Source organism: Xyrauchen texanus, chromosome 43 (assembly GCF_025860055.1).
Source record: "Xyrauchen texanus isolate HMW12.3.18 chromosome 43, RBS_HiC_50CHRs, whole genome shotgun sequence".
Classification (NCBI taxonomy): domain Eukaryota; kingdom Metazoa; phylum Chordata; class Actinopteri; order Cypriniformes; family Catostomidae; genus Xyrauchen; species Xyrauchen texanus.
In genome coordinates this window covers 6,159,371-6,181,893 of record NC_068318.1, presented here as the reverse complement: position 1 = coordinate 6,181,893, position 22,523 = coordinate 6,159,371, and the positions used below count along the sequence as shown (strand labels likewise).

General features: G+C 40.0%; 1 protein-coding gene across 1 annotated transcript in view; it reads right to left on the bottom strand.

The window, feature by feature from the left end:
• Nucleotides 1-20,012, bottom strand: part of LOC127636064 (transmembrane protein 267-like) — a 22,673-nt gene extending 2,661 nt beyond the window's left edge. Inside the window, exons 1-2 of the mRNA XM_052116439.1 lie at nucleotides 19,972-20,012; nucleotides 17,525-17,932 (exon numbers count right to left, since the gene is read on the bottom strand). Coding sequence (XP_051972399.1) covers nucleotides 17,525-17,896 — 372 coding nt within the window. The 5' untranslated portion in view covers nucleotides 17,897-17,932; nucleotides 19,972-20,012. The remainder of the gene's footprint in view (nucleotides 1-17,524; nucleotides 17,933-19,971) is intronic.
• Between the last annotated feature and the right edge of the window lie 2,511 nt (nucleotides 20,013-22,523).

The following is a 22,523-nucleotide window of genomic DNA, read 5'->3' as shown; positions in this document are numbered from 1 at the left end:
GTCAGGGTAGAGACCAGGAGATCGGAGGTAAGTGATTCAAATATAGTTTTATTCAAGTATAGAAGGTGAAAGGTAAGTATCAGGTGACTTTTCAGGTGCTGGTTTAGTGAAGATAGTTCGTTGCACGGAGAACAACTGGAAATCCAAATGACTTGGATCGTAGAACATTCACTCTGTATCAGTTTGTTAACTCCTTCTCTTTTCTAGGAGCAATCGGGCCGGTTTGATCAGATCTCAGACAAGGGTTCAGGAATCGGATAAGTGATCTGGAGATGGCAGAACAACAGTGCATAGGGTTAGTATGAATCAGGTAAGAAAACGGAATACTCAGGTTTTCAGGATCAACGGAGATATCAGGACTCAGGGAGAAATGGTCTGTTCCTGTTGGAGGCTTGACAAAGACTGGATACAAGGTGAGTGTTTTTATGAGTTGGCTGATGAGGTGATAAGTGATGACCAGGTGTTTGTGATTTAGAATTCTGGGGAGAGTGATCTTTGAGTGGTGGACTGCAATGAACTTGACTGATCTCTGACATTACCCCCCTCCAGAGTCAGCGCCAGCTGACCTAGTACCTTGACGTCGTGGGGGTCTACCTCGGGGTCGTGGAGCAGGCCTTTCAGGATGAAGTTCGGTGGAATTCTGTGAGTAACATGGGGTCGAGGATGTCCTTCGAGGTACCCAACACCTCTCTTCTGGGCCATAGTCTTCCCAGTCTACCAGATATTCGAGTAGACCCCTACGACGTCGGGAGTCCAGGATTTCTCTAACAGTATAGATGGGGTCGGCTTCAATGGGAGGTACTGGGGGTTGTCATCGTGCACTAGGTCTGTGGAGGGAACAGGAACAAGTGGATGATGGGGTTTCAAGAGTGAGACGTGGAATGAGGGGTGGATGCGATATTGGGCTGGTAAACGGAGCTGGTAGGTGACTGGGTTAAGTTGTCTTACAACGGGAATGGACCAATGTATCTCGGACTTAGTTTATGACAAGGGAGTCTTAGACGGATGTCTCTGGTCGAAAGCCAGACCAGTTGCCCAGGCTGATATTCGGAGTGTTACTGCGGTGAATGTCTGCGAAGTGTTGTTGACGGTTCAAGGCTTGTTGGAGATGATGATGAGTTTGGTTCCATACCCTCTCACTGTTTTGGAACCAAGTGTTAACTGCGGGGACTTCAGATGACTCACCGGACCATGGAAACAATGGTGGTTGATAACCCAGTACACATTGAAATGGTGTTAGATTCGTGGAGGTTTGTCGAAGGGAGTTTTGAGCATACTCTGCCCATACTGAGATATCGGCTCCAGAGATGTTGATTCGAATGGCAGAAAGTACGAAGGAAACGACTGACATCTTGTATTTTTCGCTCCGCTTGACCATTTGCTTGTGGGTGGTACCCTGATGTTAAACTCACTGTAAAATTCATTAGTGCAAAGAAGGCTCGCCACACCTTGGAGATAAATTGTGGCCCTCTGTCTGACACAATATCCTCCAGGATGCCAAAATTCCGGAAGACGTGTTCCATTAATAGCTCTGCAGTCCCGAAGGCTGTGGGTAAGTTCTTGAGGGGAATTAATTTGCAGGCTTTGGAAAAATGATCAATAGTTACCAGGATACATGTATTCTCGTCTGAGGGAGGAAGGTCAGTGATGAAGTCGACTCCAATGTGCGACCAAGGTCGTTGCGGGACTGGCAGAGGCATGAGTTATCCAGTGGGTAAGTGACGAGGGTTCTTGTTCATGGCACAGAGAATGCATCCTTGGATGAAAGTCTTGATATCCTGTAACATGTTGGACCACCAGTATCGAGTTTGAAGAGTGGAATAGGTCTAATTAACTCCAGGATGACCTGTGCCGACAGACGAGTGTGCGGAGGAGATTAGAGAAGTACGAAATTCTTCGGGTACGTATATACCTTTCCGATAGGACATTCTGGAGGACTGGGTTGGTGTTGAGACATTTCAAGCAGTTGTTCATTTAGGTCCCACTGAATGGGATTGACAAACATTTTTTCGGGGAGTATACTCTCAGGTTCTTCGTGGGAAATTTCGGGGGCATGGAGACGGGACAAGGCGTCTGCTCGGACGTTCTTCGAACCCGGACGATAGGAGATCTGGAAATGGAAGCGAGTAAAGAAGAGTGCCCATCTGGCCTGGCGTGGGATAAGTCTCATTGCCTCTTTCAAGTACTGCAGATTCTTGTGGTCTGTGAGAACTAGGAATGGATGTTTGGCTCCTTCTAGCCAGTGTCTCCACTCTTCTAGCGCAAGTTTAACGGCCAGGAGTTCTCGATTACCAATATCATAGTTCACTTCTGCAGGAGATAGCTTGTGGGAGAAGAATGCACAGGGCATGGGTTTAGGTGAGGAAGCAGAGTCTTGTGACAACACCGCTCCTACTCCTGTTGTAGAAGCATCTACTTCCACAATGAACATCTTTTCAGGGTTCGGGTGTTGGAGTAAGGGGCTGTGGTGAATGCGGTTTTGAGAGATTGAAAGGCATGTTCAGCCTCAGTGGTCCAGAGCAGTGTTTTCGGTTTTCCTTTGAGTAGAGAGGTCAGAGGAGCTGTAAGCAGGCTGTATTGATAAATAAATCTTCGATAGAAATTCGCAAATCCAAGAAATCGTTGTAACTCTTTGACAGACTGTGGAGTGGTCCAGGAAGTAATGGCTTTGGTTTTACGATCATCCATCTCTACTCCTTTTTCACTGAGGTTGTAACCGAGAAATTCGACTGAGGTTTGATGGAAGGAGCACTTCTCTGCTTTCAGGAACAGGGAGAATTCACGTAGCCGTTGGAGTACCTGAGAGACATGTTGCTGATGCTCCACCAAGTTTCTGGAGTAGATTAGGATATCGTCTATGTAGATAATGACAAATTGATTCAGGTAGTCTCGGAAAACTTCATCCATGAAACTTTGGAAAACTGAAGGGGCGTTGACCAGACCAGGCATGACGAGATATTCGTAGTGTCCTGCTGGAGTGATGAATGCAGTCTTCCACTCGTCAGCCCTTTCGGATTCGAATGAGATTGTATGCACTTCTCAAATCCAGCTTGGTGAATATCTTGGCTTCTCGAAGTTGTTCAAGTGAAGAGGGAACCAATGGGAGTGGGTAACTGAACTTGACGGTTATCTTGTTTAAAGCTCTATAATCTATACACGGACGTAAACCTCCATCTTTCTTAGGGACAAAGAAGAAACTGGCGGCAGCAGGTGAAGTAGAGGCCCGAATATAGCCTTGTTTTAATGCTTCTTCAATATACTGTTTCATGGCTTCTTGCTCAGGAATAGCCAGAGAGTAGATTCGCCCCTTGGGGATGGATTCTCCGGGAATCAGATCGATGGCACAATCCCATGCTCGATGGGGTGGTAACTTGGCAGTCTTGACGGGGTTGAATACATCTGAATATTGAGAGTAGCATGAAGGAATGGATACCAACAAGTTGTCTATGGGGCTTTCAATGGAGGTTGAATTCATCGGGATGGTGCCGGGCAAGTTGGCGATGGGCGTATACGGGTGTTCAAAACTCATGGACTGAGCACAGGCAACCCCATTTCAAAATCTTACCCGATTTCCAGTCAATGTTAGGTTGATGTCATATAAGCCATGGACGGCCAAGGATAATATCAGTCTGGCTATTCTCAAGTACAAAAGGTTCAAACAGTTCATGGTGGGTGTCTTCAATACAGAGTAGAATAGGTTTAATTCGAGACGTGACATACCCCTGATTAATGGTTTCACCCGTCACTGCATGGATGGCGTATGGCTTGGAGGTGGCGGATTGTTGAAGTTGGAGTTTCTGACAGAGCTGCCCGGAGATGAAGTCTCCTGCTGACCCGAATCCACAATGGCTGTAGCAGAGACATGGAAACGTGTAGATTTCAGAATCACAGATATCGATTAACGGAGCTGATACAGAGGCGGACGTGCAGACAGAACTCACAAGCATTCTAGGAGGTCGTGTAGGGCATGAACAAAGAAAATGTCCTCCCATTCCACAATATAGACACAGTTTTAACTCTCGACGGCGAGAACGCTCAGCTTGGGACAGTCGATAGTTATCCACCTGCATCTTCTCGACAATGACTTCGGAGGGTCGCTTATCGGGTACTGAGGTGGTGAAAAGGTGGGTTGCTGGGCTCAGCGATAGCAGCCTTGAGATCTTTGGTGCACACGGCGAGCTTGCTGTATGAATTTCTCGACCCCAGGCTATCATCATAAATCGCAAGTTGAAGGCGGAGTGCAGGATTCAAACCACGTCGGTAGATGGAAATGAGCTTTTCGTTCCACCCACTGGCGGCGCTAGAGTGCGGAATTCCAGTGAATATTCAGCAACTGACTTCTTGCCTTGGTGTAATTGCAATAGCTTGTCACTGATGGATGAATCATCTACTGGACGCTCGAAAACTTCTTTGAAATGGTTTATAAATTCTTGTACAAAGGAAGTAACGGTAGATTCCTGCAGCCACAAAGTTTCAGCCCATCTTAATGCAGCTCCTGATAACTGTTGAATAATAAAAGCAACCCTCGACTTTTCAGTGGGGTATAACTGGATTTGTTGTTCTAGAGCGAGCGAACACTGTAACAGGAAACCGTTTCAATCCTCCGCCCGCCGGAGAATGGCGCTGGACGGGAAGTTGGATTGGTGAAGCAAACCAGAGAAGGAGCGGGTTTACGGAAGTGCTGGAAGCTGGCTGACTGGGATTAACAGCGGCGCTGTCGGTTGTGCAGGGTTATCAATATTACAAACAGATTCCATCAGCTGTTCTTCTTCCCCTTTTTTCGCCAAGCCTTCTGTCAGGGTAGAGACCAGGAGATCGGAGGTAAGTGATTCAAATATAGTTTTATTCAAGTATAGAAGGTAAAAGGTAAGTATCAGGTGACTTTTCAGGTGCTGGTTTAGTGAAGATAGTTCGTTGCACGGAGAACAACTGGAAATCCAAATGACTTGGATCGTGAGAACATTCACTCTGTATCAGTTCGTTAACTCCTTCTCTTTCTAGGAGCAATCGGGCCGGTTTGATCAGATCTCAGACAAGGGTTCAGGAATCGGATAAGTGATCTGGAGATGGCAGAACAACAGTGCATAGGGTTAGTATGAATCAGGTAAGAAAACGGAATACTCAGGTTTTCAGGATCGACGGCGATATCAGGACTCAGGGAGAAATGGTCTGTTCCTGTTGGAGGCTTGACAAAGACTGGATACAAGGTGAGTGTTTTTATGAGTTGGCTGATGAGGTGATAAGTGATGACCAGGTGTTTGTGATTTAGAATTCTGGGGAGAGTGATCTTTGAGTGGTGGACTGCAATGAACTTGACTGATCTCTGACATGAATGGTCTAGTTCTGCAGTACTTAAGTGATCTTCTACCATGCTATATTCCATCACGTTCATTAAGATCGAAAATTCTGGCCTGTTAATAGTTCCTAGAATATCAAAATCCACAAAAGGAGGTAGATCCTTTTCATATTTGGCTCCTAATCTATGGAACAGTCTCCCAAACACTGTTCGAGATGCAGACACACTCTCTCAGTTTAAGTCTAGACTAAAGACTCATCTATTTAGCCAGGCATACACCTAATTTATCCTCCAACCCACAATTAGGCTGCTTTAGTTGGGTCTGCCGGAACCAGAAACCAGAAACAATGATCATGATCTCTAACTCTGCAATAAATTTAATGGCATCTATGCTTACATCTTTTTATTTGTTTCCCTGTCTCAACCTCGGGACTCCTATCCTGAGGTCACCAGAACCGGCTGGATCCAGCTCCAGTCCTGCTTCATGTTGGAATCCACTGCTACATGTCACTGTGTGATGATGACTAAATGCAGCCGGTGCCAGCCATATATCACTTCAGTCGATTATGATGGACTTCAGAGGATGAACCGATGCCAACTCCAACCTGCATCACCTCGATCTATTGATGGACTGCGATCTTGAAATGGAATGCATAGACTAACTATTGCCAACAAAAGCCTTCATCAGCCAATTAACAAGGACAATTGCATCTATGTGAACTTCTGCAATTAATCAAGATGGACTTCAAAGACTGTGTTCATTAATCTTACAGTTCAAACACAATCGATGTTTAAACACTGACCCTTAACCCTTACTTAGTTTAATAATTTTAAACCATGATTATAACTATACACAAGTAATATTTACATTAAATTCATAATGTTAGCCAGAGGGGAACTGGCCCCCACAGTGAGTCTGGTTTCTCCCAAGGTTATTTTTCTCCATTAATCTACATCTTGTGGAGTTTTGTGTTCCTTGCCACAGTCGCCTACAGCTTGCTCATTGGGGTTAGTAATACAATTATTATTTAATTATTTTTAAACACGATTAAAAAAACCGTGTTTTATGAAAAAACGCTTCCCCGCCAAACACGGAATTTTCCGGGTTTCCGTGTTTTAGGTGTTATACGGTAAGGAAGACCCCTAGCATGTTTTGAAAGAGTACGTAACTCTTTGATCAAAGAAACAGACTGCGATCGTCTCAAACATGAAGAAGTGGAGTATGAGAAGCTCAAAATATCAGACATAAACATGCCTTTTTCTCAGCTTTTTGTCTGAAATGTTGTTTTTTGACAAAACCTACCTCTGTTAAAGTCGCAATAAAAAAAGAACAAATGAAGATAAAATAAAATCGTTTTTTTTTTGCCTAAAAGCAGAGGCTCAGATCTGTATTGTGATATATAGCATCTTCATATATTCATAGAAGAAAATATTCTGTGGGCCATTAAAGTTTAGCGAAAATCGTCAAAAACCCTGGCGGTGGCTGGCAACTTTTTTTTAAAAACGCTGGCGGGGAAAGAGTTAAGAATCGTATTTTATCTAAATTGCACAATGATGATTCATCAACTTCATAGACATTACAGTTTTATCGTCTGTTAATGCTGATCTTCTGTAAAGCTGCTTTGAAACTATACGTGTTGTGAAAGGCGCTATACAAATAAAATTGACTTGACTTAGTTACGGTCCTCAAATCTGATTGGACGAGAGACGTTCCATGAGCACTGATGGTCTAACAGGATCAGCACCCGGACGCTTCACTGTGTCTATCACTCCACTTGTGTTCGTGCCATTCTAAACTAAGGTGTAAGAGCAGTATATATATCTGTTAGGAGTTACTGTCTTTATTTTTTTAATTACATATGTTAGCCAGAAGGTGGTGGCAAAAGATCATTTTTGTGTGTAATGTGAGCCAGTTGGTGACGTAAAGTGAATCTGTTGGTCATTGTTTACATAGAACAACGCTCTGTGATCACTCATATTACCACTACATTACTTAAGCTAGGATATTGTTTTAAACACCTTTAATTTCACAATTAAAGGTGAAATTTCAGGATTAAGGCTCATTGCAGCTGAGAGACACGAAGGACTGTTTTATTACAGAACTCGAGGCGCTTACTGAGTTTCCACATTGGATACACACTGTTTAAAAATGGGTGACATCACTGTTTCTATAGCGACTGATGGCTACCACGAAATAGGGAGAAATACCCCTGCTTGGAAGCTATTTTTACGCTAAGATAGCTGACCTTCATAACGCTGACAGCATATCTGCTTGGGAGTGGCAACAGGTGATCGCATTCTCTGTCTCTCTCTCTCTCTCTCCAACACACACACATACACACACAAAGACACGCACACCCATCAATCCATCCTTGTTTATCCAATAACTTGTTAGAAACAGCACAAGCTTTGATAATATTTCTGAAGTGAACTTTTTTAATTTCTAATGGAGGTTTGGACGCATCATTTGTTTTGAACCAGCAACAGCAGATTCTGATCTGTAGCGTAATAAAGTAGTTCTATGTACAAATGCGTTTTTATGATCTTACTCGGTTTTTAAAAAAATTTTTTTAAATGGAATTGTTCATTGAACTGTTGTATATAAGCAATATCACACTCACAATCATGCTATATGGCCCTACATCAGCACTGCTGTAATTACTTATGGCACTCGGCCTGTGGCCGAATCACAGCAGTGCTGATGTAGGGCCAAATAACACTCTTGCTCATGTGATATTACTTAATTCACCCACAGTGCCCTCATTTAGTTTGTGGTCGAGTGATTCAATGAAAAGATGTATCTTTCTGATTCTCAGCCACCTCTACATCACTTGGAGGGAAGCTGCATATTGTATCTGTCCTTTAATACGGACCTTTTACAGATTCCTTTACAACTAGGAAGAGATTAGAGTTACTTTTCCCTAATGCACAGATGATGAACATTTATAATGTAATTTGAAATGTAATCAGATAGTACATTTCATTCAGTACCAAGTTGCTGGAGACAGATGGACCCTCTTCTACATGAAAATACCCAGCCATGGCCTTTTAGGGGACAAGACAAAAAAAAATTTTTTAATGCCACACCAAACAAGAAAAGGACAAAAAGGACCTATGCTGTGGGCCTCCCATCATTCTCCACCTGTTACAGCAGATCTTCATCTTAGAATGCACATGAATAATCATGTGTTGCCTACTAATAAGCATTACATTCAATCTATGGAAAATCATGACAATTGTGAGAGATCCTACAATTAAAAGAGGGTTATTCATGAATACAATGACACCATCAGAAACTGAGGAAAGACGATATGATGCTAATTTAAAGTAAGTTTTTAGAAATACCTAATTTTACAACTGGGTACAAATAGCTCTAAAACTGATTTTATTTTAATATTATTAAAATATGAAATGTTAATACCTATTATGAAGCTCTGTGCAAACAAAGAATGTAACGGTCAACCTATTAAAAATGTATGTAGACGAGAGAGGTCTAATATTCATGTTGAATTAAGTTTTTACACAGCAAAATCAAAAGTGTTAGATGTTAGAGAGAAAAAATATAGTCATTACAACACTTGTTTACTGTAATTCAACTACAAGATATTTATTCCTCAAAAAGAGTTGGTGCTGATTTCACAAGATTGTTAGTGTTACTCCCAATAGTCCAACTCTGTGTCCAAGGCAGGAGACCAGCAACACTCTTTTCTTCTGACGACATGATCAGATCATCATTTCGAATGTGACTAGGAGCATTGATGTGAAAGTAACTCTAAGCCAATATGTCTATTTAATTGATTATTCTACCCAGTACTATTTATTTGTGCAGGTAGCCAGCGCTAAATATCCTAGTTGGTTAGCTAGCGTTAGCTAACCATACAACACAGTTACGTAGCCTATTGCCTAGCTTACTTATTGAAAAGTACAGTGCATCCAGAAAGTATTCACAGCGCTTCACTTTTCCACATTTTGTTATTTTACAGCCTTATTTCAAAATGGATTAAATTCATTATTTTCCTCAAAATTCTACAAACAATACCCCATAATTACAACGTGAAAGAAGTTTGTTTGATATCGTTACAAATTTATTAAAAATAAAAAAAGGAAACAAAATCACATCTTCAAAATCACTCCCTCAGCGCTGCGCTCCTCATCACCCAATTTCTAATTTATCGCACCTGCACTCAATTCACTCGCTCATCACTGCCTGCATAAATAACTCACCTTCGCTCCACTTCACTCTCAAGTCTCACCAAAGGACTTGCAGTGTTTATTTACCTGTCTGTATTTGCTCTTGATCTTCATCAATATCTGTTTAGAGCTTACTCTGCTGTTACCTCTTCTTCAGTTTGTGAAGCTTCTCTTGTGTGATATCACCTGTACCATTGATCACACTGTGTAACTCCTTTGAATCTCAGTAAACACCCTCACACTTGGTTTCACTATCTACAACTTGTGTGGCTTCAATTCCTGACAGTCATATAGCCTATATACATTTCTGCTAAAGAAAAAGTAGATAACGCAATGGCATTGCTCCGAAATAAAGGATGGTTATTTACTGCAGTAATTATTTTTGTACTATTATAATTATTTGGAAATATTTTTTTATTAAATGTTATATTGTTTTGAAATTGTTTTGGTTTGTGAATGGCGCTTGGTCTGTGCAAGTTTCACTGACGTGATTCCTGCCTCCTCCACGTGACCTTACCAGGCCTTGTCATCATATATTTTCATAAATATATTTGGCTGATGCACTTTGTTTTCTTTATAGTCCATTATGTTGGTCAAGGTGAGATTTGGTGAAAGCCAGAAGTGCAGTATGTTAAAGTGGCAGAGACTGAAGAAGGCTATGCAGACTACAATACATTTCTTCAGAAATGTTGGGATTAATTTTTTTGTTTTACACAGCACTGATTGTTTGAGTAAACTGATCAATATATGTCATAATAATAATGGGAACATACTAAGAACTGTGCAGAATATTTCTTTATTTTTCTTAATCTAATACTCTCATACACACAGACAAGTTAGGTCTTCCACTACAGACCAAGTTGCACTTGACATATTATTCAGGGACAGAACTATATGCAGATGTGTTTGAGGAGTTTTTACAATTTGTCCACAGAACAGTCTACAGGCAAGACTTAGCCTCGCTAGGGAAAATGTGGATCCACCAACAGAAGTTCTGTAATGCTAACAAGGTTTTTTATTAAGTGTAATATTTTTGTGTAACTGTCTTGGTAGTTGTGCTTCATCAAGATCTATCAAACACTTTGGAGTCGCATGTGTCAGACACCTCTCTGCGGTCTGATTCATCAGATACAACAGCGATTCTTGAGAGAAACAGAAAAAAGAACAGTAAAAAGAAATCACATTGATCAGGAATCAGCAAAAGAGGTATCCAGCTACCTCCATTTTTGTAATGAATGAAATGAGTTATTAATCCTCAAACACAAAAAGACTGCAGATGAGCTGTGATTTTGTTGCAGGAAAGGCTAACATGATGACTAGCTTACTGATTCTTCTTTATCTTTTAGATGGTGAGAGATGTTCTCCAGTCTAAACCAGGGGGAGAAAAAAATCTTGCACTAATATGACAAAACAAGACATTGATGGATGATACACAGTGACAGATGGCAAACCTACTGGTGGCTGACATGACTGAAGTTCATGGGTAAGCATTGAGTGTTCCCCTTGGTGCTAATCATGTTAGCACCAAGGGGAAATATTAATATTATATAAGGAGACACAAGTGTCCATTTTGAAAACAGTTGAGCAAAGAAGGACGAGGGTGTATACTTTGAACCTTGTTCAATAGATAAAAGACAATTGAATTATTGTGGTCTCAATGCAATAATACAATATAAAATGGCTTTTATACTTTTAAACCATGAAAAAATATATATTTTCTACTTTTAATGGAGGATCCCACCAATCTATGTGCGAACAAAATATGCTCTTGGTATCATCTCTCTGTTTCCCCACCTCAGAGATCCATACTCTAAAAATGGATATACAAGTTTGTAAATTAATGGCTTATATTACAATTTATAAAGGGAAGTATGTGTTAACTTATTCTGCAATCGCCCTGTAGGCATACCCCTGTGTTTCTCTGTTTTGTTTTTCTTTTTGGATTTTACAGGAACAGTACTATGATGCAGAGAGTGGATCTGGCTTCTTGGCCTGGAGGATAAAGACCACTCAGCAAAACACTGCAGTTCAGTCACAGGGAGGCTTCACCAGCACTACCCATCAAGATGGACCAAAGAGCAAGAGGGATTCTCTTCTGGCTGTCAAGCAACTGTTTGGCGAGGAATGCTGTGAGGCAATATCCCTATTGAAGCATTCAACTGATGGATCAGTTGTCGAAGAGAAGATGAGGGCAACATTTCAATACCGCCAGACACTGGTCAACAGTTTTGGATGTGTTCCATCGACATCCCTGGCTTGGTATGAAAGACATATCTTTTTTTGATTCATTTATTACTCAAGGTACATACTTTCAGTTGCACAATCATGAAAAGATTGGAAGTTCACTTGTGGATGGTCTTATGTCTGGGAGGGATTGCAAGGACTTAAGGTTTTTCTTCTGTAGATTGACAATGACTTCAACATGATGTTTGGAGAGGAGGTTTCTGGCAGATTTTTGGGGAAATGGCCCACTTACTTCAAACCTAGGATCCTGGCAGACTGCAAGAACCTGATTTCTAATGAGCATGTTAAAGACCTCTTGTCTGCACAGCAAAACTCATATGAGTCTGGTAAACATGGCTTATTTTCTCTTTAAAACATTTTGTTTACTTACAAGCTTCTGAGAACTTTACATCTTGTCCATGGCATATTCTGGATTTTTTTAATGCTATTTTCAGGTGTAAATGTTTCTGACAATCTTACACTTTCTTCTACTTTGCCCCTAGGCTGGGACAGTGACCTGTCAAGCATACTACTGTTGGTCCACCTACTTCCCCCTACCTCAAAAGGCCACAAGAAGAATGCTAAAAATTAGCTCTTATCAAGCAGTCAACCATGTTGTGAGATATCTGAGGGTATGCCATGTTTTACTGTGCTTTTTATGCAGTTGGTCTGACACTGTTCTTGTGTTGAGGCACATTTGTTTTTAGTAGTTTAGTCGGCCATTAAAATGTAAGTGGTCACACCACATATTTTCTCATGGTTCCTCTGTTTTGTTGCAGATTGAACCAGGACAGCCCTTCCTCCTGTGTGTTGGTGAATGAAAGAATGACATCCAAAGGTTCTATGTCATCGTTGACCACAAGGCCATCCCTTGCAAGACGCAGACATCACTGGCAGCCTTCAATGAACTCTTCAAGGCACACTTAATCTTCAGTGTTAAATACAATTTATCCCTCAACAGCTTCTACACATTCATCCAAAGCAGTGTTCAACATCAACAGCAAGGCTGTTGTATGCTGATACTTGAGTTGATACACATACTTGAGAGCCAGGATGTTCTTTATTATTTTGCATGTATTCAGGGTTCAAGAAACACCTTATTAATTTGCACAGGGACACTGGACACTCAAGAAGAAAGTAATGAGCCTTCAAGTTCTTAGGCTGTCTGTACAGACACTCCAGTAACCACCCAGGTATCTGATGACAAGCATCATGTGTTAAACATGTGTGGTTCTGTCGTAGTGCAGTTACAAGCATCAGGTGTTGCTGAGAGTACTGTCCAAGCAATGGAATGGTCAATGGAAGAGCTTCTAAATGATATTCATAGACAAGCAAGAGGCGGTTCTCAAGGTACAGATTTGGAAAAGGTGGAAAATTGTTTTGATCAACTAGAAAATCCTAGAAAATACAGGAGCCAAATGACAGAAGTTATTTCAGGAAAAGTGGGAAATAGTTGAACCTGTAGAGTATGTTTTTGGAGTGCAATTTGATGTACGCAGAGATCTAACAACAGGAATTTACAATCAGATCCCTGTAACAGATAAATGTGCATGCACCCCATATTTGGAACCCTGAAGTCTATGTTCTAAAACAGTGAAGTATGCGAAAGTTTCCTGCAGGCCAAACAACACAAAGAAGGTACTTATAAAGATAGGTGATGGGTCATACTTCAAAAGTAATGATTTGTTTTCCCAGCAAAAACATGCTCTACAGGTTCAACTTTATTATGACGATTTTGAGACCGCAAATCCCTTAGGTTCAAAGGGATACACAAACTTGAGTTATTTACTTTATAATGAGAAACCTACCCCCAATATGTCTTTTTGTATTGATGAATATTCATGTTGTGGCACTTTCACTCACAAGATCTGAAGAAATATGGGTTTGATCGAATACTAAAGCCTCTCATTGATGATGTTAAAACAATAGAAATGGAAGGAATAGAGGTGCTTTTCTCTGACTCTGTTATTCGGTCTGTTATTCAAGTAACGGGTGATAATTTAGGTTTACATGGGCTGTTTGGTTATGTTGAGTCCTTCAGTGTAACATATTGTTGTAGATTTTGTTTAACCACTAAGGAAGAGATACAATCTGTCTTCACTGAAGATAACCCTGGCTTGATTTTTCATTCAAAACAAATCCATACAGAACATTGTGCAGCTCTACAAGAAAATCCTGTATTGGCATCGACATTTGGTGTCAAGAAGACATGCTTGCACAATACATTGCATTTTTTCCACACCTCTTATAACTATGCAGTTGGCATGTGCATTATTTGCTTGAAGGTGTAGTGCAGTACAAATTTAAACTTGTCTTTCAATACCTTGTCAATAAGAAGTATCAATCTTTGGAAACATTGTCACAGAGGATCCAAAGTTTCAACTATGGTTACATTGAGTGAAGAAACAGGCCGAGTGATTTGAAAATGGATGAGGGTAGCAAAGACCTCTGTATTGAATGCTATGCAGTCATGGTGTCTTGAGCAAAATGCTCCCCTTTTGATGATTTACATGAAAGAAATAACAGTTATTGGAACCTGCTCCTCCTCTTGATTCAGATATAATATAGTGTTGAATATAGCGTTTTCACCAACTGTTACTAATGGTTTGACATATTATTTGAAGCATTTGATTAATGATCACCACAAGCTGTTCAGATCTTTGTTTCCTGAGAGAAGGTTGATTCCAAAGCATCATATTATGATACATTATCCAAGGTGTATTTGTAAAATAGGTCCACAAGGTTTAAATATAAAAAAATATCTGTTAAGAATTTCAAAATATCACAAAAAACATTGGTAAAACAAAACCAGAGACAGCTTATCACTGGGAGAATTTGAATTTTCAGAGGTTTGAGTTTGGTCCAGTAAGGAAGGAAATAATTGATAGTTTGGAGGGTGGTGAGAATTTAAGTGCAGTGTTTAATGTGAATGCATACTCTCATGTATCAACTACTAATTGGGTTAAGAACTATGGAACTGAGTATCAAATTGGTATGTTTGTTTTTATCAGAACAAATATTTAAATTCCTGTTTTTGGAAAGATAAAACATATAATTATATATGAAGAGCAAGATTTCATTTTGACTAGCAGAGTTGACAATGTATTATGATGACCACTTTAATGCATACTGTGTCAAGGAGAGTTCGGATTCATTTTCTGTTATTTCTATTGATGAGATGATTTATTACAGACCCTATGACAAACAGTTTTCTAATGAGATGGTTGAAAAAAAACATACTTAGTGCCACATTGCCATACTGTGTGACCTGTGCTTTTGAGGACTGGCTGTCCACTGTTAGGACAACATGCTATTGTGAAGCCAATGCCTTGTTATATGTGGTGTGCTTGTTGTTCAAAATACAATTTCACTTGAACTACAAACTTTTTGTATTGGTGCCTTTTTTTATTGTGGAATAATGTTGTACTGTGTGTGGGATTGGGGATTATAATGAAATGACTCTCTACAGTGTTTTTAAAATACAAATCAACAAAATGTTGAGCTAAATATTGATTTAAATGTTACACCTTCAATTGTGTTAATATGGCAGCAACTCTATTTAGTGTTATAGAAATACACTGGTGGTGTTAACTTTTGACACTACACACTAGTGTTGTGTAAACACAACGCCGGCCTGTGTTGACTAGCTTTAAATGTAAACTTTTGAGAGAGGTGCTGCAACTCTGTCATAGTGTAAATTATTTAACTCTTTCAAAAGTGTAGTTTTAATTCTATGTAGTGTGGACCTACTGCATATAGGCACTTTCAAAATTTTGAATTTAACTTTATAGGTGTTGAATTAACACTGTTGATTTTGCTGTGTACAAGTACGGTAAAACCTTGTAGCCTAGTTTTATTAATACAAATAAAAAAAACACATTAATTCAGTATACTTTCCTAAACCGATGCAGTGTGAAGATGAAATAATTCTTGTTAATAGCTTCATGTTCTGCGTCACTGAAATATGGCATGCATTTCTTTTTGCCATTTTCTTTCCATAGTGACTCATGGATTTGGTGCTCTGCTGAGAATGCCTTTCTGAGCTCACCATGAACGCGCCCAAACTCATGAGTTTTAAACCCATGATTGAGTGAACTAACCCAGAACTGGTATTCTGGAAACAATTAACAAGAGTAAGCAATGCTTGTGTCACGAACGCCGGTGAAGGCGCCTCCTCAACCGGCCACCGGAGATCGGTTTCACCAGAGTATTGACTTTGAGACTACATTTCCCATAAACCCACATACCTGCCGTGATTACACTCCAGCTGACTTTCATTATCATCTCCCTACTTAAACAGTGTTTACATGTTCATTCATTGCGAAGTCTTGTTTTGCTCCGGCTGCATTTCTGAGCGTTCACCCATTATATTACTGTTTATCTGTGTTTTTACCCTTGCCTGATTACTCCTTTCACGTCTGTCTGCTGCCTGCCTTTTCTGAGTTTACGCCTGCCTCTCCACTATCGATCATTGCTGCCTGCACTGATTATTTGCCTGCCTGACTACGATTTAGCCTACCTGAGACATTCCTGTTTGCCCGTCATTGACCCACGCCTGTACTTACTGTCTACTCTAATAAACGCTGACGGATCCCAATCAACCGGAGTCTTCATTACAGCTTGTGCTAATAAACTGGGAGTTCACGGTTTATGTGAAGGTAACCTTGCTTTCTGGAATACCCCCCAGACATTTGAAGCTCCAAAAAGAACATACAGTTGGCATAAACATTATCCATATGACTCCAGTGGTTAAATTAATGTTTTTCTAAAGTGATAAGATCGCTTTGGTACAAAAATGATCAATATTGAATTACTGTTTACTATAAAGCATTGCTTCCGGTCAGCAGCGGTAAGCGTGGGTGACATAATTGCGTTGGCATGTTTACGTGAGAAATGTATTGGTTTCTTTACTCACAATGGTGCGTTCTTTTCTTATTCTTGATGTCTTAACCGAGAGATAAACGTGAGATTACATCCGGAACATGCCAACACGACTGTCACACGAGAGACCATGTGAACTCCGCGCTTTCGTGAATGCGTGTACTGCTGCTGACCGGAAGCGATGGTTTATAGTAAAAAGTACTTCAATATGGATCATTTTCACACCAAAAGTGAAGCAGTAAAAATATCTGAAAAATGACCCCGTTTACACCTGGTATTAAGATGCATCTCTGTGATAAAATCACATGTGGTTAGGCAAGAAACATTGTTGTTTAAACCTGGGCTGCGTTTCCCAAAAGAATCGCAAGCTTAAGTTGATCGTAGAGACCATTGGCACCAATGATCTACTTACCTTGGTTACTTAAATGCATCTCCTGTGACCACTTGTGATCAGTTTTGGAGGGGAGGGACTCTTGTTTCATGACGACATACATCAATAACTGTCAGTGTGTTTCTACATGATATTAAAGCACAACAAAGTCAGAAAAGTCAAAGAAATCAATCCAAAAATTGTGAATAAATTCTCCCAGATGTAGCTGAAATTAAATTGAAGCACAAACGCAACATTTCAAGTAGAATTGTGTTATTTTAGTGGACTATCCGTATTAACCTGAGCGACAGATGTTCATGCTTCTCATAAGTGTCCCTGCATGTTGATTTCAGACACACTGAAGAAGATCCTTGAAGTCATAATACCAGGTGGAAACAGGGTCAATGAGCAGACTGCTAAAATATGGCATTTTTCCCCCCTTGTGTTCCAGGGAAGAAATTAATTCATATGGGTTTAGAATGACATGAGAGAGAGTAAATAATCACAGATTTTACATTTTGGGTGAACTATGCCTTTAAGAGATGAGAACAAAGAGTTCTTACTTTGAGTGACACTGATCCGGCCATGTAGAAGTGATCCAGGTCAATGATAGAGGCCAGGATCCCAGCCAGGACGACTTCATAGAAGTCACTTTTCTTCTTCATCCCAATCACAATGGCCCAGGACCAGAGTCCAATGACACTGTGGACCGTGTTATCCAGCACAGCCCTGAGCCACAGATGGTGCTGGATGAAGGGCAGTGTAAGAAAGTGGTCGGCAAGGAAACAGAAAGCTCCCAGGCCTGCGCTGGCTAACAGAGAGGCAGTGCTGAAGGTCTGGAGAAGGGCCTGTGCTTTCTCTGTCTCTACCGCCAGATTCAAGGGCATAGCCATGCCCACAGATGAGGAATCCAGCTTCGAGTAAAAGCCCTTCATCGCTGGCCTCTTCCATGAAGGGGTCAGCAACCTGATCTGCTAGAACAAATGGATACATCCACAAATTTTCACTTTGCCTCAAAAACCTTGATCTGCTCTAGTATCATACATAATACAGTGTGCATGATTGAAAACAGCACACTACCACTACTACGTTTACTGTTTCTGCAATAAAGTATACACTCACCTAAAGGATTATTAGGAACACCATACTAATACTGTGTTTGACCCCCTTTCGCCTTCAGAACTGCCTTAATTCTACGTGGCTAGGTGCTGAAAGCATTCTTTAGAAATGTTGGCCCATATTGATAGGATAGCATCTTGCAGTTGATGGAGATTTGTGGGATGCACATCCAGGGCACGAAGCTCCCATTCCACCACATCCCAAAGATGCTCTATTGGGTTGAGATCTGGTGACTGTGGGGGCCATTTTAGTACAGTGAACTCATTGTCATGTTCAAGAAACCAATTTGAAATGATTCGAGATTTGTGACATGGTGCATTATCCTGCTGGAAGTAGCCATCAGAGGATGGGTACATGGTGGCCATAAAGGGATGGACATGGTCAGAAACAATGCTCAGGTAGGCCGTGGCATTAAAACGATGCCCAATTGGCACTAAGGGGCCTAAAGTGTGCCAAGAAAACATCCCCCACACCATTACACCACCACCAGCCTGCACAGTGGTAACAAGGCATGATGGATCCATGTTCTCATTCTGTTTATGCCAAATTCTGACTCTACCATCTGAATGTCTCAACAGAAATCGAGACTCATCAGACCAGGCAACATTTTTCCAGTCTTCAACTGTCCAATTTTGGTGAGCTCTTGCAAATTGTAGCCTCTTTTTCCTATTTGTAATGGAGATGAGTGGTACCGGTGGGGTCTTCTGCTGTTGTAGCCCATCCGCCTCAAGGTTGTGCGTGTTGTGGCTTCACAAATGCTTTGCTGCATACCTCGGTTGTAAGGAGTGGTTATTTCAGGCAAAGTTGCTCTTCTATCAGCTTGAATCAGTCGGCCCATTCTCCTCTGACCTCTAGCATCAACAAGGCATTTTCGCCCACAGGACTGCTGCATACTGGATGTTTTTCCCTTTTCACACCATTCTTTGTAAACCCTAGAAATGGTTGTGCGTGAAAATCCCAGTAACTGAGCAGATTGTGAAATACGCAGACCAGCCCTTCTGGCACCAACAACCATGCCACGCTCAAAATTGCTTAAATCACCTTTCTTTCCCATTCTGACATTCAGTTTGTAGTTCAGGAGATTGTCTTGACCAGGACCACACCCCTAAATGCATTGAAGCAACTGCCATGTGATTGGTTGATTAGATAATTGCATTAATGTGAAATTGAACAGGTGTTCCTAATAATCCTTTAGGTGAGTGTATATAAGGTAGTATAGTACCCTATGTGTGTGTGTGTGTTTGTATGTATATATATATATATATATATATATATATATATATGAACGAATGAATGAATGAATGAGAGAGAGAGAGAGAGAGAGAGAGAGAGAGAGAGAGAGAGAGAGAGAGAGAGAGAGAGAGAGAGATGACATTGCAATGTTTGTTTGATTCTTCAATAAAGGCATGAACATTTAAGAATAGTGTTTATGTTCTACACTGACACGCGTTACGCGGTTGTGAGAAACATCATGACGCATTTTTTATTAACACCATCTGCATTTATATAGTTAACGGTGACAAAACAAAATATATCACAAAATGAAGATATTTAATCTATATTACAGGATATTGTCATGCAGCTAATCGAGACTTTACACATTTCTTGTTTCAAAGCACGGCTTGCTCAATATGATAACGATTATTAAACACGTGAGTATGTTCATCGTATATATTTGAAAGGAAGGCTTATATCTTATAAAATTAGCATTTAGCTTTGCTGCTAACTAGCTCATCAACTAATCCACTGCTTAAGGTAAATTACGACATGCATTAGCCAACATAACATTCAAGAAGAAAACTAAACCGATACACGGTATGCTCTGATATAAAAAATACAAATTAAAAAAACAACATACAGAGATATATAACATTACATGTAATTTCCCCACCTCATTTCATACTCCTCACCGGTCGGAGTGATGGGCTGTTTATTCCCTGGTGAAGCTTGATTCACGAATCAATGAATCGGTTCATTTGAACCAAGTCGCGAATCGAACAGATATGGCAAGAACACGGGAAATAAATAGCAGAAGCTATTTACAATAAGTGTAAACAGGGGCGGCATAAGAGTTTTTGGCCACCCGTGACAATTTTGCGTTCTGGGCTCCCTATTTCATTTTTCATTAAATGTTATCATTAAAAATAAACGTGAACATAATCATGATTGCACATTCAATATAAGACATGATATGTGGGTCATTCTACAGAATTGGTGCAAACTGCTGTCCCTCAACCAAAAAACACAAAGTATTTAAGCATTCAAATCTTACATGTTTACTAAGATCCTTCTATTATACATTGAAACCCACAATAGTATTTAAAATATCAGTAAGCTTAATATATATAAAAACATAATTTATTGGGTACTTTCAATTGGAAGGTGGCTGTCCCGAACCCTAACCCCTAAATTTCAACTTATTAAAATTATATTGAAATATTTTGTAATTAAAAACATTGTTTTTTTTTTTTAAATATATTTTCGATTTTTCAAAAAAGTTCAAATAAAATATTTATTTAATATTTTCTTTTTAAATCATGTAACTTTATGTAAAAAAAATAAATAAATTTTGAAAGTGTGTCCTGCATTTTCATGTCACTATGGTGTGTGTTTTAGTCCATTGACTGAGACTGATTTTAACCACACCCCTACATTTTTTATCATGAAATATTCTTGTGTCCCTCTCTCTCTCATAGCTACATGGTGAGTAGATAGTTCCCATCATTTTGAGATAATGATGTTCAAAAGTCTGAAAACTGTGTGTAACTTTAAGGAACGTCACAACCAAACACCTTTTTTCTGCAATTAAGCAAATCGGGTCTCCACCAAAGCTTGTGGACAAGAAAAGTAGCAAGAGCCACGTATGGAAATACAGGTGAAACTCGAAAAATTAGAATATCGTGCAAAAGTTCATTAATTTCAGTAATTCAACTTAAAAGGTGAAACTAATATATTATATAGACTCATTACAAGCAAAGTAAGATATTTCAAGCCTTTATTTGATATAATTTTGATGATTATGGCTTACAGCTTATGAAAACCCCAAATTCAGAATCTCAGAAAATTAGAATATTGTGAAAAGGTTCAGTATTGTAGGCTCAAAGTGTCACACTCTAATCAGCTAAACACCTGCAGCACAGTGGACCAACACCAGCCGATGACATGGCTCCCCAAACCAACACAGACTGTGGAAACTTCACACTGGACTTCAAGCATCTTGGATTGTGTGCCTCTCCATTCTTCCTCCAGACTCTGGGACCTTGGTTTCCAAATGAGATGCAAAATTTGCTCTCATCAGAAAAGAGGACTTTGGACCATTGAGCAACAGACCAGTTCTTTTTTTCTTTAGCCCAGGTAAGACGCTTCTGACGTTGTTTGTTGTTCAGGAGCGGCTTGACAAGAGGAATACGACATTTGAAGCCCATGTCCAGGACCCGTCTGTGTGTGGTGGCTCTTGATGCAGTAACTCCAGCCTCAGTCCACTCCTTGTGAAGCTTCCCCACACATTTGAATGGCCTTTTCCTGACAATCCTCTCCAGGCTACGGTCATCCCTGCTGCTTGTGCACCTTTTTCTTCCACACTTTTCCCTTCCACTTAACTTTCTATTAATGTGCTTTGATACAGCACTTTGAGAACATCCAACTTCTTTTGCAATTACCTTTTGAGGCTTTCCCTCCTTGTGGAGGGTGTCAATGATGGTTTTCTGCACAACTGTCAGGTCAGCAGTCTTCCCCATGATTGTGAATTCAACTGAACCAGACTGAGAGACCATTTAAAGGCTCAGGAACCCTTTGCAGGTGTTTAGCTGATTAGAGTGTGACACTTTGAGCCTACAATACTGAACCTTTTCACAATATTCAAATTTTCTGAGATTCTGAATTTGGGGTTTTCATAAGCTGTAAGCCACAATCATCAAAATTATATCAAATAAAGGCTTGAAATATCTTACTTTGCTTGTAATGAGTCTATATAATATATTAGTTTCACCTTTTAAGTTGAATTACTGAAATTAATGAACTTTTGCACGATATTCTTATTTTTCGAGTTTCACCTGTACTTTGGATTGGAGGCAGATGACAAAGGGAACCAAAATATAAAATATCAATATCAGTATCAAACTTATTAAAGCACCTTAAAGACGGACACCCGGGTTTATTCAAGGAGTTCAAGCAGGTGAGTTTGAATTCATGTTTGCAACTACGTACAATGTTACAGCATATTTTATGTTCAGAGTTGAATTGCAAAATCATTGCCGTTTGTGTACATAATGGTTAGCATATGCTCATCTAAAGCTAATAAAGTAAAGAATCCTTATTAACTTTATGCTGCTTTTGTCCTGAAAACTGAGGTAAAAGTAAGGCCAAGACACAATGGAGTTATCAAATTTCCTACACCAGACGCATTTAGATTACCTATATCTGAAATTCATGTGTTGGGAATTA